This window comes from Rhododendron vialii, chromosome 2a (assembly GCF_030253575.1).
Source record: "Rhododendron vialii isolate Sample 1 chromosome 2a, ASM3025357v1".
In the NCBI taxonomy this organism is placed as follows: domain Eukaryota; kingdom Viridiplantae; phylum Streptophyta; class Magnoliopsida; order Ericales; family Ericaceae; genus Rhododendron; species Rhododendron vialii.
The window spans coordinates 174,607-191,518 of NC_080558.1; the positions used below are offsets into that span (position 1 = coordinate 174,607).

A 16,912-nucleotide genomic window follows, 5' to 3' on the forward strand; every position below is an offset into this window, starting at 1 on the left:
GATCGGAAACTATGAGATTATGATTTGGAGGGTTTTTTTAAGGATTTTTTTAAGTATCTCCGGAACCGCCCCGATATATATATATATATATATATATATATATATATATATATATATATATATATATATAACAATGTCAATTAATATTTTTTTTATTACAGATATATATGTTACAATTAATTACGAGAGGTTCCCGAAAAAGATAAGAAGAATACCAGTGAATTGATCCCTTGTGCTTCAGTGCTTATATATAGATAGATAGATATATATCATGATGATAGAGTACTCTCCAATCACCAACACAAGTTGAAGCCCTTGTAACAATATATCACTACGTTACTCTAATCTGCCACGAAAGAAATTATAAAATTAACGTGATTCAATTAATTACATCTAAATTACTGTTTACCAAGAGCTTAGTTGATAAAATTTAGATATTGGCATACATTTTGCAAGAAATTTAGTTACTAATCGATGTTACTTTGGTCGACTTTAATTCTCTTTTTTGTTGTGTTAATTAACTATGATTAATAATGTTCGTGGGGGAATTTAGCAATGGTAGGATCGGAGGTGACCAGATCGACGACACATGCACTAGGTGAATGTTTAGTCAGACAGTCACCTGCTTAATAAAATGGACTAGTACAGAGAAATTCCGTAGCTAATATAAAATTAGCATGAGCATACTGTTTTTGAATAAAGCACTATGCTAGCAACAATTATTCAATTTCGTTGATAGGACTTTTTGCGCAACGTGAATTCTTTACCTGTTAAATAAATAAATATATAACGATCGAGAAGTGAGCTAGCTAGAATCCAAATCATGCTATTAATTTATTTTTTAGGCTTCCTTTGTTGAAAACACAAGGCCAACTATAGGGGCCGGGTTTACTACTTTATAAAGACGGATAGCCGCTAGGAGTTGAAAACTAATGTCATTGAAAAGGGGTATCAAAAATTAATTTTAAAAAAGAAGAAGCAGAATGACCTGAAGATAATTCATTATACTATTATTGTTGATTCTGATCGATTTTCTAACTTTGAAAAATGGATAATCATGGAAGCATCGTATTATAAAAATTCCAAGCACAATGGTTTTAAACTTTCTTATTCTGATAAAGCAATGCTTTCCATCTTCTTGTTGCCTGCAAGTTATGTTAAACAAATAACCCAAATTATTGGTTGGCCTAGTAGTTAAATATTAAAGCCTGGGACTTAGGGTTTGCTTCCTCTTAAAGTCTCAAGTTCAAAACCTCTTAGGTACTATCAACTCCTGTAGTGTAGATCAGTTCATACGAGGATTTGTTCCGGCTTCAAATGTAGCCTCCGCTGGTAAACAGTGAGTTTATGGTCCCCTAAAATTAGTTAAGGTGCCCGTAAATAGCTCAGTCACATGATTATTTAATTCAAAAAAAGTTCTATTTAAATAATACAGTGCGCAACATTTTGAAAAGGCCGCACGACGATATAAAATAGTGGCTATTCGCTGAGGCATAAGCCACAATTGATTAATGGATCTAGTTAATTAATGCATTATCTGTGTTGGGGCTTTGGCCAACCAAATGTCTGTGATGCCAAAGAAAGAATGAGAACACCTTTGTGTTCTTGTGGGGAAGCATTGCCGAGTTCATACCTGACAAATTTGTTTCTGTCGCTTCTTTTTGTTTGGGTAATTATTTCCGTTTATTGATGATTTTGTGTTGCCAAAATAGAGAAAAAGATTAAATTGTATATTCATTTCATAAGAAGATTTATGAATGAACTCGATAAGGATATATCGAGTTCACTAAATATGAACTCTCTTAATTTCCTAGTAGATCATACCGCAGGACATGCCATGATTTCTTCATGGATGCCTCCTCAGTCCTCAGGATATATCCAAATTTTGATGTCCCATGAGGACATAGAGAAAACAACGTTCATCACACCATGAGGGACGTATTGCTATAGGGTTATGCCATTTGAACTTAAGAATGCTATCACCACCTATCAAGGATGGCCACAACATTATTACAAGACATGATACATATATAAGGACCATGTTTATTTTGGAACTCAAGTCTCAACCTTTTCTTTCTGTGCGCGGTCTTCAATAAATTTTCTCTCAATTATTACTTTAATTTCTCTATCTCTCTCCACTCATTACCCAAAATCTCAAAACGAAAACATGGTCAAAATAATTACTTCTTCCTCAATTATTACTCTCTCTCTCTCTCTCTCTCTCTCTCTCTCTCTCTCTCTCTCTCTCTCTCTCTCTCTCTCTCTCTCTCTCTCTCTCTCTCTCTCTCTCTCTCTCTCTCTCTCTCTCTCTCTCTCCACTCATTACCCCAAATCCAAAATTCCAAAATGAACATAGTCAAGGAAGTTGAGGTCGATCTATGTCGACGATATGATAGTCAAATTCAAGAATAGGGAAGGACAGTACTATAACGCACTGAGGAATTTTTTGAAAGGATTAGGAAGTAAAACCTAATTCTTAGAAGTGTGCCTTTGGAGTCACTGCGGACAAGATGCTGGGATTCCTTATTTCTCAGTGAGGAATCGAGGCTAATCCCTTCAAATTTGAAGCCATCACTAAGATACCAGTACCAAAGTCAGAGAAGGAAGTTAGGAGTCAAGGTTGTGACTTCCTTTCACCCAAATGCTGCCCCTTGTCTTTAGAGCTTTGAAATTACCATTCATTATTGGGTGTTAACATCGCTTAATTAAGCTGACAAATGCCATAAACTCATTGCCAAATCAAGTTTCGAGACAAGGAAAGTAAAAGTCCCAAAAGAAGAAATTTAAGGATCAAACACAGTGGAATGCATGCACTAGCTAGCTAGGGGCCGGGTAGGAAGAATAATACCAACACTTGATAACTAGAAAAATAAAAAGAATGGTTCCGAATGACACAGGTCATTTTCCAACATGGACTTGAACTAATATATAGGTGCCATTGAATCTAGACTTGTGCATCACATTTTTTTCTTCTAATTTTAGTCATATTTCTCACCATCACATACATCACAATCTCTGAATAAAAATCAGTCCCTTTTTCGCAATCACTGTGCATAGTTACAGATCCATTATTAGATAGTGTCAATATCGTCATTAGCCTCGTCATCAACACCGTCATTTTCATCGTCACTGTTCCAATCCAAAAATCAGTTGTCTTGCTATAGCACCCACGTTGCATATTATGTATATACTGAAGCTTGAATGTTTGACGTAGTATTGGATGAAAATGATAGTAGTATTAATTATCAGCAATCACAGGACTAATTAAATTTGATACAAAGGTAATTAAGTAGAAGTTTGGAGAAACGTACGTACTGATCATTAATTAGCTAGCTAGTATATAGTGATCGACCTGCTGAGTGGTGGATGAATGGTCCCCTCTCCTCCCCTCCCCTCCATTAATTAATCCAAATGTCCCAATTCGATCTAGATATCAATTAATTAATTAGGTAGTGTATATATGAAAGAATGAATATGACAGTTGAATTTAAGTCACATGAATATACAAGGAAGCTAGGTCCTTTAGCAACAAGGAAACGTAACTATATATCTATGGACGGCTAGCTAACTATAATACTCCTAAGAAAAATTCCTCGTAATATCTCACTGCGCGCTGAGATTTTCCTTCCTTCCTTCCTTAATTACCTTAGAATTAATTAATTAAAAACAAGGAATTTTGAGGCAATGCGGGTCGGTAAGTGCCCAAACTCGATCACTGCTTTGTTGTGGCCTATGCCGGTTTTCCACGAAATTTCCTTGTTTAGTACTTCAAAAGTTTAAATATACGGTTCTATGTAGGGATGATGTGTTTTAATTAACATATTCTTAATTAGTGAAATATTTCTCTCTCTCTCTCTCTCTCTCTCTCTCTCTCTCTCTCTCTCTCTCTCTCTCTCTCTCTCTCTCTCTCTCTCTCTCTCTCTCTCTCTCCGGAGTATATTTCTTGTTTCCTTATTCAAGCTTACTCAGGTACCTCTATCAATTAGTTTTAGGCACTGGTTGGCTAGCAAGTACTAGTACTATCTTTGCTAAGAGGCGCTTAATTGGCCAAACAAAGATGCGCTTAGGTAGTTAGGTGCTAGGAGTACAGAAGTCAGGAGTTCAACTTCAATATTGTCTAACAATAAATAACTTTAGCCGAGAAAAGAAAATGACTAGTACTATCTTTTCCTCAGGTTGTTTCCTAGCTATTTCGCAGTATTTGTTTTTAGCCTTCATTTTTTGCTTGTAGAAGTAAGATTGTAAGGCCTCTTGCTTCAGTTGTTGATTAGTTTAAGGAGATCAGTATTACAATACAAATCCAGAATATATCGCTTTATATCTTATTTCTTTTTTGCCGCTACAGGGCCTAGGTGCTTTGGTGCCAAAAACAATTTCAAAAAATTGACGACTGCTACACCCGATTCCCGCTACGTATCATTCGATACTCCTGCTATCGCTTAAAACTATATATGCACCAACTCCATTATAGCTAGCTCGTCGATGATCAGATGATATATACAAAGACTGACCTCCGAAAAGGTGGATCACCTTACCTACCAACAAAGTATATCCATCCAAGTTTGGTTTTACTAATGCCAACACAAAGTAAGAAAATTAATGGTCCCCCTGCGTGCATACTTGTAGTCGATCGTGACCAAAAACCATGTATCTTCCAAACACGTGGTACGTACGTACCAGCTAGGAAATTACTAAGACATGATCATGGAGCTAGGGAGATGATGAGATGTTCCATCTTCGATCTCATCTCCTCCAATGTGAAATTTGAATATGGGAAAATGACGGCACAGGACGTGTTTGGATAATTAATACCCGCCAAGAACATTTTCAGCATTAACAAATGTTCTTAGCTTGTTCTTGAAGGGTATTAATTATCTAAACACGTCATTGGCCGTCATTTTCCCTTCGATCATCTCATCTCTCAGAATTAATTAATTAAAAACGGTACTGTGAAGACTGATCGAAGTGAAAAAGGGCCCAACGTATACACTTGTCCTATGTTTTTTTTGCCGGCCCCCACATTAACCAACAAGTCATTTGTATATATATAACAAGCGCTAAACATGATCATGTACCGTGCCCGACAACGGCACGATCATCCTTAAAAAAACATGTTGTCAAAAAAAATAGTAATTTGAAAATATTGGATCATCAAAGTAAGTATGTAGAGTTAGAAACCAACATAGTTACGCATGCATACTGTATTTTTAGACTAGTCAGCAGTCACATGATCAGGGAACATCAACAAATACTTTAATCTTCAAAATTAAACCCCCCAACCCCCAAGCATGTTTAACGTTTAATTAAATTATTACTACTCCCTAAGCCGCGTGGTTAGTCAGTCGGCCTTTTAACAGATGCATGCATGTGTATATACTTTGCTTAAACTAATTAAAATTGGTAATTACAGTAGCTCGTAAAAGTGCAGCTTTCGCAAGGTGGTGATGAGCTTAATTCGTTCACAATATACTCCATATACATGGCTCTATCAACCTTGGTACGTAATGGATCGATCAAAACAAAAGCTAAACTACTACAAAATGATTTAATGTCTCATATAATTACAAACTCCATCGATCCTGTTTTCCAACATACAACTTAACTTCCACTTAGCTAGCTAGGAAATGTTAATTAATTTACTGGTAATTAATTAACACAATTGCATTAACCAGCAATTAAGCACGATCTCTGATGTAGTGGATTCAACGAATAGAGCTTAGGCCAATGGGTGAAGAGTCACAGTTGTATGGTAATTAAGGTCTTCTGGCATAATGTCATCTGCAATGGTTTTAGTGCATGACATGATTTCGTCCGAAATTTTTTATTACCCTTTTAGGGATATATCACGTATATCCTGTGTTCGACGCATTTAGTCATTGAGTACTCCTACTTATCGAGCGTTGATTGGATAAGTAAATTACTAGGAAGTTCATTTCCGTTTCGGTCATTGTTTGGGGATCGAATAGAGATTAAACGAACTAATTTTAACTAATGTTATTTTCTGTTGTTGTCGATGCTTTGGTATGAGATACACACACATTAATCTAACGATCATAAAATTCCCTACCTAACATATACTTGTGAGAGAAGCCAGGCTATCACAGCTGGCTTCCCCACCCCCCCCCCCCCCCCCCCCCCCCCCCCCCCCACAAGTGGTGGCGAGGTTTGAGCCCCACAGGGGGCGTTATTGGGGTTCAAGGCTATGAACAACCTCTGAATTTTTTATAGACTAACATACTAACACTCTTCTAACCTCTGCTGATGTATACAATATTGGCAACAACAAAAAATACTTGTGAAAATATACATGCTGTACAGGGTCAATAAATTAGTCTGTAAGAGGGAAAAAAAAATGGCAGCATGTTTGTTTGGGTCAAAGACGCTTCAGACGAAGAAGAAGGAAGGACAAATAATAATAACGTTAAAAACACATGTTATGTATCGAGTGTGTGTGTGTGTGTGTGTGTGAGAGAGAGAGAGAGAGAGAGAGAGAGAGTATGAATATGGAGATGCATGCACACCGTCCATTGGTAACGTCAACGCCATTAGATGCAGAAAAGCCGGGCTATCTTTTGACAAACAAGACCAGGAAATATATAGTATACTATAATATGTATGTCTTGTCGCTCTCATAATATATAGGAGCTCCTCCATTTTACATCCCATGACCCCCTTTATCTACCATTATTTTTTTTGTTTTTGTTTTTTTCGAGAGTAAGGGTTCCACGTTAACTTAAGCATATTTCAATTATTTTCCTCCTTAGTTTGGTCAAAGGAAGAACAGTTTATCTACCATATTGAAATTGAAATACGAGGACGGTGTATATTGACATCACACATGCATGCATTTATAGTAATATATGAAGTTTATGGGATCGATATTGTTGTGGTTAGCCATGTATAATGTCATATCTATCAAATAATATGAAACTATTAATTGTAGGAGTATGAGATTATTAATATAGCCCTACTCCTACAATATTCTAACATACCCCAAACAGGCCAGGGAGCTCCAATTCACAATGATTTCATCATGCATATTGTTTGGAACTGTGTTTTTCCTTTGGTTTTTTCTAAACAAAAATAATCAACCACTCCACGTACGTCTAGCTAGCTAGCTAGCTAGCTACTTCCCTTTTCAAAGTGCTACATTGGTTTAGGCCTTTCATTTTTGGCTGAGCTAACCTTTATTAACAACGTACGTACATGTGGCCACATCTGATCGTTCAGTAGATTACATCAAGATCGACTTCGATCTACCTTCTCATGATTGCTAACATATATATCAAAAGTTGTAGCTAGCTAGCTAGCCTAGTGGTAAATGACCAACTCCCAAGTGAAAAACGAGTCATGTGGTCAATGCTCCTTGCCCTCTTATCTTGCATGCAAAGTCGATCTGGCTAGTCTTTTCATGAGTTGGAGTACTGAATTTTTCATCATGTCACAACAATTAGTTGAAAGCAAGATTTCTCTATCAAAACAAAGGTCTAACTGTTGGACGTACTGGACTAATAGTAACTCCATATATGGTAGTTAGAGCCATGCCATCGTCACAACAGGCAATCAAATAGTTGTATTATTTTGAATAAGAGGGGAATTAATTGGCAGTTGATGACTAAACAGTAGGAGTAATAAATATTCAACTTATGATAATGAGAGGATGATAATGGGGCTGCTGAGGTGGTCACTTCTGGTGGAGTTGTTGTCCAGAGGAAGAAAGGATTTTGCTTAATTGGTGGGGCAACCTAGCTAGCTATTAGAGAGAGAGAGAGAGAGAGAGAGAGAGAGAGAGAGAGATTGGTTGTTGTTCTATTTTTTCTTTTGCTTTGCTTTTCCCCCTCCAGTCTCCTTTTGGGGATCAGTAAGGGAATTCATTCTCTTTCTCCAGCTAGAATCTCCCTTGAAAAACTTAATAACTATTCCCCTCCACTTTAATTGGCAAATCCCCTTTCACACTTCAACCTTATATATCTAGCATATTGTGCATTCTACCCTTTAGCTCCACATATATATGTATGTGATCTCCAAAAAATCTCGATTTTTGTTTAATCTTTTTAATCAGAACTTCTTATTTTTTCAGTTCATCTTTATTTTATTAACAGCCATAGGGATCATTACATAAATAAATCGATGCCTCTATGGAAGATGAAATGGAAAATGTATTAAATTCCTTCAAAAGACTTGAGAAAATACCGCCAAAAAAATTGTGCTGAAACCATGGCTTCTTGCACTAGTGATTTGACAAACGAAGTCGGGCAGAACTTAGATGACTCAGTTACAGAGGTAGTGGAGTTTGATAAAGGCTTTTGGAACCTAACACAAGTAGGTTTTTTAAACGATAAGGAAGTTGAAGGCATCGAGTTATTTCTTGACCTCAATCCAGCCGAAGAGGTTAAGGATACTGGAAAAGGAAAATGAAAGCAGAAGTCGATTAAAAAAATGTTGGGCCTTCCTAAATCCAAAAGGAGAGGTGGAAGAAAGAAGGAAAATTATGTATGTTTGCTTTACCCATTTCTTTTGAAGGCATTAACAAGATTACCTAAATGAGTCTCAGGTCAGTAAACAAGATCATGGACCTCAATTACATGGGTGATGATGAGGAAGTACTTATTCAAAAAATCACGATTATGGAAATGAAAGATGACGAAAAGGCAAAGGTTCAATCTCTTTAGCATGGTGCATGTTTGAGTTTTAGGTGTCTTTTTGGGAGTAGTGGTGTTTTGTCACGTATGAATCTGAACCGTTCATTCCCTTTTTTTAGAGATTTTCATGGATGAATTTCATGTACCATACTAAATCTCAAAAGCAAAATCACTATCTGACCCATTTTTAGGAGCTTAGCTTGTAATGGATGACAATATTATTATTGCATACTAATTTAGTATATGTATGTATGGTAAAGCCATGCATTGCGTGCCTAGCTAGTCTTTTATTTATTGATGAAGATTTTCCTCTTTGATCGAAAAGACAGGAGGAAGGAGATTCATGCATCTAGCATGCATTCATGCATCTAGCATGCAGGTACTAGATCACCAAAGTCATATATAGAACCATGCATGCATGCATTTTGGAGAACATTAGTACATGATATAGTGGCCTTGGACATCAATAAATTAATGCTCCTAGAGGAAATTTAATAAAAATGAACATTGTTGTTCGAATTTGCTTCACACTCAGTCACATGGTTAAATAAATTCTACACATACTATATACCTGATAAAACAATACGTACAGATCCAAAATTTATTCAATCATTGCCGATAAGTGTAAGTTATGATCAGTACTACTCTTAGAACAAATACTCCTACTTAATAGCAATGCATGCTAACTAGCTTGTTGGGGGTTTGGAGATTAAAAATTGAAAATCATGAAACATGATGAATTAAAAGTTTAAATCCGATATCCATCGAAATAAATATCCGGCCAGGCTGGGCCAACCCTTTTCCTTTTCATTCTATATATGTGTGTGTGGGATCTATCCTGTCCAAATGTTCCAAACATGATGAATTTCAATTTAAATAAGAGAAACAGAGTACAAAGATTACACTAATTGGCCCCTTGGGAATAACAAAAATAATGTAAGGGTAGATCGAGTGCTGAATACTTAAAGTGAACTAGTAGTGTCGTGTTTAATTATTGGTTTTGGGTTGGGTTGGGTCCCTTAATTACCTTTCGTTCTTCTAGCTAGCTATCTAGATTCGTTCATTTTATGAGTATCCATCATTATATATGTTCCCGATGAAACACCATTGCATGAAATAAACTACTACTATGTAAAGCATTCGACAATTAAGAACACAAAGGTGCATAATGTCTCATACTGTATATATATGTAAAGAGGAGGGAAAAAGTTTTAGTATAAATTAACTGACTAGACAGGAAGAATTTCCCCTCAAGTTCTTTTTTTTTCTTCCCAATATTGTATATATATATCTCTAGAGGGTTAGCGGGAAAGTTAGTAGATTAGTCCACAGTGGTTCAAAAATTGTTCATGACTTTGTACTTTGTGTTATGAGTTAATAAAACTTTCTTTTTGCCTAGAAAAAAAAAATTGCTAAAGCATGACACGTGTGATTCGATCTAATACGGAGTAAAAGATATAGGAATTGAGTATTTATTTCCTTGAATTGTTTAAAAATCAAGTCAGACAATTAATCTTTTTTCTTATCGAAGTAAAAACCCAAAGTGGATTTTGTAAATTCGAGTAATTTTCACTACTTTTCAGGTGGGTGAACACAAAACACTCTACACATGCTTGAAACTCCCCTTTTGTTTCTCACTCCACAAAACGCAAGCGATTTGTGGTTGTTGTCGATGGCTATCGTTGAAATTCTTTCTTTCACAGTGCTCCCATTAATTCATATTTCTATCTACGTCACTGTCCAGCCCAAATGCCTTTGATGAGGTTTAATCCTGATTTTTCTTCGTGGGAGGCTAGGAGATAACCGCTGAATTACAAGTCCGTTGGTTCCCCCTGAAGTTCATGCAGCTAGCTTTCGGTAAAATCTATTCGCACACTACACGTGACTCGTGATCCATGAAACATTCAGTACTCTTTCCGTCTTTCGTTATCTGGCTAACGACAATTATATATGTATAGTTGTATATACACATGTTACATCTTTTCAAATTTTTCCTTTTAACTTTTCTACTGGGGCGGAACTACCTGGTGGGGCGGTGCGTAGGTGGCACACTCACCCTCAGTTTCAAGTCAAAACATTTTAGACTAAAGTAATTTAGTGAGGCACTTACCGGTATTCAAATAAATTCATATTCTGTGCAAATAACATGAATAATTTCTTTTAAAGAATGGTAGGTTTGGGTCACATAAAATTTATCTTAATGGCTTTCATTTGAAGATCACGAAGGAGTTGGACCAAATTTTTATTATTTTTCACCAAAAAGTTTACGACAAAATTTGATTATATGAATATACATGTGACCTTCATTTTCATTTTTCTTACAGATAATACACAATAACAAAAGTAGACTCCCATTAAAGATTGCCACTCTTGAACGTAAATCCTAACTCTACCACTACCTTTTTTAAAAAGCCAGATTTCATATACGTACTAGTATACAATCAAAATTTGCTTGTATAAAGTTTGAATTATTAGATTGTACTTATATATTCACAAACTCATTTCAAAGCTTTTATAGAGAGAGGTAGTTTTATTTGATTATTTATACCCTAAACAAGTTTTCTTACGTGACTCTCTTCCATAAGCAAACAAAATATGTGTAAATAGTTTAATCATTATGTAGGCAACGAGAGGTGCCAATGTAACATTGAATCTATTGCTTACTTTGATACGTTAGCAAATTTTATTGACCAAAATAAAATCCTTTTGTGTTAATCAGTGTGGTCGTTTCTAAAATGTAAATGCAAATGCAAATTATGGAGTCCCTACCTTATAAATGCCGGCGACCAGCTTATTTCGCCTCACTATCAGGCCATATATGCACCCTCCGAAACTGAGTGAAATAACTAATTAAAGCATAGAAAGATCAAATGAAAAGCATAGATTGTGTATTATTTCTCTTAGCCTTAAGCTCCTGCGAGAGGTAATATTTAATTAAGTAGCTAGGAGTAGTTAATACCAAGAGAAAGGGGCTTACCATAATAGATACTATACTACTAATATATGTCAATTTTGTGTAACAGTTAATTATGTCCCACAGAACGCAAAGGATGGGGTTCACAATTTTGTAGAGAGCTGCACAGCCGTGAATTCTAGCTAGGCAGCGCAAAGAGAGGATGATAAGGTGGACTTGGACAACCGGGCCTAGGATTTAGGGGTTTGCTAGCTTCCACCTAAAATCACAAATTTGATTCTTCTTTCCAGCAACTCCTGGAGCTACATGATCATCTCAATGTGTAAGTGTGTGAAAGACTGTGGGAGAGACTGTTGGGATTAGTTCGAGATGCACGCAAGCTAGCCCGTGACACCCTATATTACAAAAGAAAAGAAAAAAGAAGTGTACTTGGACATGACTTTGGAACACAACAACAAATATGTCTTTTGTCTAGAGTACTACTTGACACAATCGATATATAGAACCATATTTAATTATGAGTTAATTATATGGAGAGCTATAAGATATCCGACGAGTAGAGACCTCAGACATAGTGCTATATAAATGTATATATATATATATATATATATATATATATATATATATATATATATATATATATATATATATAAAATATACAATATTCTGCAGTTGTCACATAAAGCAATTAATGTGAAGTAAATACTCCTATTTTGTATGCATACATATAGGTTATTGAAGTCTGGCTACTACTGGCCATCAAATGTTGATTGTGACACAGCGGAGCCTCCTCACATTTACCAACTAATTAAACGTTCAAATACCGAAAATAACTAGTCTAAAATACAAAAGAGTCAAGTTGGCTTTTCAAGGGAATTCTAAGATAAATTATAGAATTGATTCATGTCTAACTCAGATGACTACGTTACTATTTTCTAAGCATAGAGTAATGTTATGGTGATCATCTTTGAATACCATATTTTAAATATCATTTGATGTGTCACCAAAATTTTATTGATATGTGTGGTGAAAGGCACGGGATACTTACAACGCCAATAGAGGAAATGTAAGGACGTACTACATAAGCAGGGCGGTGCTTTAATCCCGTTCATTTAACATGCAGTATATATACCTTTTCAAAACAAAAAAAAAAACCAAGCAGTATATATATGATTCCCATGTGATCCTAAAATGGGCCAACAAATATTACTGCATTTCAAAAATGCAAGCATGACACTACAAGAAAAATTGCATTCGGTGACGAATGAAAATCGTCACAAATTGTATGTTTTTCGTCACAAATAATATAAGTGACGAAAAAAAATTTGTTGACTAAAGGTTGTCGAGGATTCCTACTTGGTGACGAAATCTATTTTTCGTCACCTATAGTGCCTTTCGGCGACGAAAAATTTCGTCACGAAAAAATGACTTGGTGACGAAATTTTTTCGTCACCTATTGTGCTTTTTTTACGACAAAAAATTTCGTCACAAATTATTCCTTTTGGCTCATCAAAGGTGACCCATCGATGACGAAATTTTTCGTCACAAAAGACATTCTTATATGTGAAAAAAATCTCACTTTCTTACTCTTGCTGGGATTCGAACCCGAGTCTCCTAAGTTTTGCACTCAAGCTTTAACCAACTACACTACACAAACTTTTCAACATATGTTTGAAATATCTAATATATAACACATACATTTAACATTAAAATTTATTTTGAACAGCATTTTGAACCATTAAACATTAAAATTAGCAATTTTGATAAACATTAAAGTCGTAGCTCTTTATGATATTGTTCAAACCCAATTGAAATTATCTCAATCAGAGTTCTGAGCAAAGAGTTATGTCCGAAATATATTTTGTGACAAAGCATAATTCATAAATTTTGTCATCAAAGGATAAATTTTTCGTCACTGAAAACGTAAAAAGAAGACAAAAATATTTTTCATCGCCAAATTGGTTCATTTGGCGACAAAATATTTTTTTCGTCACTGAATAATTATCTTTGGCAACAAAAAATAATTTCGTCTCCTTTTTTACTCTTTTAGAGACGAAAATTTTATTTCGTCGCTAAATAGTTATAATTGGTGACGAAATAATTTCATCGCGGAAGTTGTCAAAATAGTGACGAATTTATTTTTTCGTCGCCAAATATACTCATTTAGCAACGAAATTAAATTTTGTCGCCACTTTTATTTCGTCACTAAACATACTTTTTCTTGTAGTGTGAATAAGTCCATGAAACTGTCCATGAAAAGAAGTGAATGACCAAGATTCACATCACCTGTGTCATTCATTTCCTTTCATGGATAATCGAGTGTCATATACCGTACCACCCCTCACTGCATTTTTATCCAAAATAGTTCTGCATTAATTCCGAGAACAGAGATCAGAATACTGGTGTTGAAAAAAACAAAAGAATTCAAATAGTTAAGAAGTTCAAGCAAAACACTGGGTTTTGAAGGAGTTTCTTGAAGTACAAAATGGAGAGATAAATAGAGAAATAATTAAGTGTAATAATTAGATAGAAAATTTATTGAAAACCATGCGTAATAAGAGGAGATGGTGTTAGAGGCCCAAAGCGAACGCATGCGAATTGAGAACTAAAAAAAAATGGGCAACTTGTTTGGAGGAAAAGAAAAGAAAATTTTCATTTCCGCGGTCGGAACTGCTCATCTCAAAGTCAAAGCGTCAAAGTTGAAAGCCCCCATTGCTAACTCAGTTTAAGTGTTAAATTAACAACTGATATACTGTAATCAATAATTAAAACCCAAGTTCTCTCTATTGCGGCTTGCATTCTCTCACATGCCCCACCTTTTTCCCAATTTTCAAACCTATCCATGTAGCTATATAAAGACCCCCATCTTCTCTATCCCCTTGCACTATTATTCCAATCCCTCTCTCTTCTTTTTCTCTCTCTCTCTCTCTCTAAACATATCTTTCTCATCTCATCTCATCTGATCAGATCATTATCATCAATCAAAGCCTCCTTTTTGTATCAATCGAATCAGAGAGTCTCCGTTTTGGGAAATGGACGTCTACAGCTCTGCCGATCATCATCATCATAGTAATAATAGTAGTAATTCCATCCAAGTTAGTGAAGAAGAAGAGATGATGGAGTTGAGGAGAGGTCCGTGGACTGTTGAAGAAGACTACACCCTCATGAATTACATCGCCAAAAATGGTGAAGGCCGTTGGAACTCACTCGCTCGCTGTGCTGGTAATTTATTTATACGTATTTATATATCTACTATAAGTATATACTAGTTCATTATATATGCATGGCATAAATATTATTGCAATTATATATACATCCCAGTTCCAACTTTCACCGCATCCCAAATTTAGCAAACCCATTTTGGCCGGGTTGATTGTAATGGCTACTTCTATTTGCCCTATGCATTTGCCTCAACCTTTATGGCTTGTGTTTGGCTTTTCTCTATGCACCTTTTGTCAAATTTTTAATAAATTTTTGTTGCCGATCAAAAAATAACGAAAGCTACTTCTATTATTCGAATTCCCTACTTTCCTTTCTGTTTTCTTGGTATTTCTCCTAGCTTATTAATTCTCTCGTTATAAAATCTAGCCTTGTTGTTTTCTACTCATATGATTATTACAAAGAAGCTATATATGCAAAAGTATAATTAATTGCAGGAAATAAGGTTCCCTTTGCGCAAGTACAAAATGAATTTGACATTAGGAACGTATTCACTTGTTTAATTGGAAAACATCCAATCTGGAAATTAATTAAGGATAATTTTGTGCTTTTTTTTGTTAGTATTACGGTCAGTACTCTTATTAAGATTGGTGAAAAGCAAATTAAGAAAGGATAGTTATTTGTGTGTGAATAGTTCAACAATGAAGTTTACCAAATTAAGATTTCTCATACTTACAGTTGAATGAAACAGGTCTGAAACGAACAGGAAAGAGCTGTAGATTAAGGTGGCTTAACTATTTGCGCCCCGATGTTCGACGTGGAAATATTACCCTTGAAGAACAACTTCTCATTCTCGAACTTCATTCTCGATGGGGCAATAGGTAAACAATAATGTTGAATGTCCTAATCGATACATACATATCTCATTCTTATTATAACCAATTAACCAACAATCTTGATTTGGCTGGAATATACTACATATTAACTTTATTGGGAATTAATAGGTGGTCCAAAATTGCACAACACTTACCCGGGAGGACTGATAACGAAATCAAGAATTACTGGCGAACCCGGGTTCAGAAACACGCCAAACAGCTCAAATGTGACGTAAATAGCAAGCAATTCAAGGACACGATGCGCTATCTTTGGATGCCCCGTTTGGTCGAGAGAATTCAGGCAGCCTCTTCCACAACACCCATCGGCGCCAGCTCCACCAGTGCCAACACGGCCACAACCAACGCTATCGGCCAAGTAATCCCCCACATGTCTGTTAATATTGGCGGAGGACTTATCAACCCGAGTTTCACGCCGGACAATTCCAGCACGGCAGCATCTTCGGATTCATTTGTGACGCAGATTTCACCGGCTTCTGACTTGACTCATGAGTATTACAATTATCCTGTTAATAGTACCATTAACCAGGATTATTATCAAGTTAATCAGATCAGTAACCGGCCGGATTCCCTAACCACCCCATCTGGTTACTTCAACCCGGTGTTAGATTTCCAAGCCATGGAGGAGCAGAACAACTTGAACCAGTGGTTTGATGCGGAGGACACAAATGACAATCTATGGAATGTTGAGAACATTTGGTTTTTACAGCAGCAACTCAACAGCATGTAAACATGGACAGAATTGGAGAGTAGATACTAGTAGCTAGTACTATCAATTACCAAACAAAAGCAGGATTTGTGAACTAGGGCGGACAGGCTTAATTAATTGTGGATTACACGTATAATTACTTTTATTAATTTGCGCTTTTTTTTTTATTGTTTTTATTAATTTTTGGGGGAGGTTAAAGTCGTAATTTGGCATTTTTGGTCTAATTCTTTGATGGAGACTTTCGTAATACTGTTGTGTTTTTTTTTTTTGGAACTGTTGATGACATTATTGGAGGAGCTAAACTTTTAAGTGTTTATAATAAAGTGTTTGAAGATGTGAATAGTTGATTCCACTTTCTTTTAAAAGTGGGTCATGGTTAATTACTTGTTTATTACTATGTTAATTATATTTTAAGCAATGGAATATTGGAAAACCTAGTCTATGGGGCATGAACCCGTGTGCTAGTTCTAGAGGGAAAAAAAGAAACAATGATTTAGGGACATTGGTTAATTTAAATTATCAACTCCGTAACTTTTGATTGTAAAGTCAAGGCATTGGGTAGAAATAATATTTTGATCATGTCATGTATGATATT

At 35.6% G+C, this 16,912-nt stretch overlaps 1 protein-coding gene across 1 annotated transcript; it reads left to right on the forward strand.

Annotated features, from left to right (window-relative positions):
- Positions 1 to 14,445: 14,445 nt before the first annotated feature.
- LOC131316397 (transcription factor MYB108-like) lies at positions 14,446 to 16,611 on the forward strand. Its single transcript, XM_058345745.1, has 3 exons — positions 14,446 to 14,778; positions 15,467 to 15,596; positions 15,720 to 16,611. The coding sequence occupies exons 1-3, from the start codon at positions 14,589 to 14,591 to the stop codon at positions 16,336 to 16,338; spliced, it is 939 nt and encodes a 312-aa protein (XP_058201728.1). The 5' UTR covers positions 14,446 to 14,588; the 3' UTR covers positions 16,339 to 16,611.
- The last annotated feature ends 301 nt before the right edge of the window (positions 16,612 to 16,912 follow it).

Coding starts and splice junctions, on each gene's coding strand:
- LOC131316397 (XM_058345745.1), top strand. CDS start 14,589: ATGGACGTCTACAGCTCTGCCGATCATCATCATCATAGTAATAATAGT. Junction 14,779..15,466: donor CTCACTCGCTCGCTGTGCTG/GTAATTTATTTA, acceptor TGAATGAAACAG/GTCTGAAACGAACAGGAAAG. Junction 15,597..15,719: donor CATTCTCGATGGGGCAATAG/GTAAACAATAAT, acceptor GGGAATTAATAG/GTGGTCCAAAATTGCACAAC.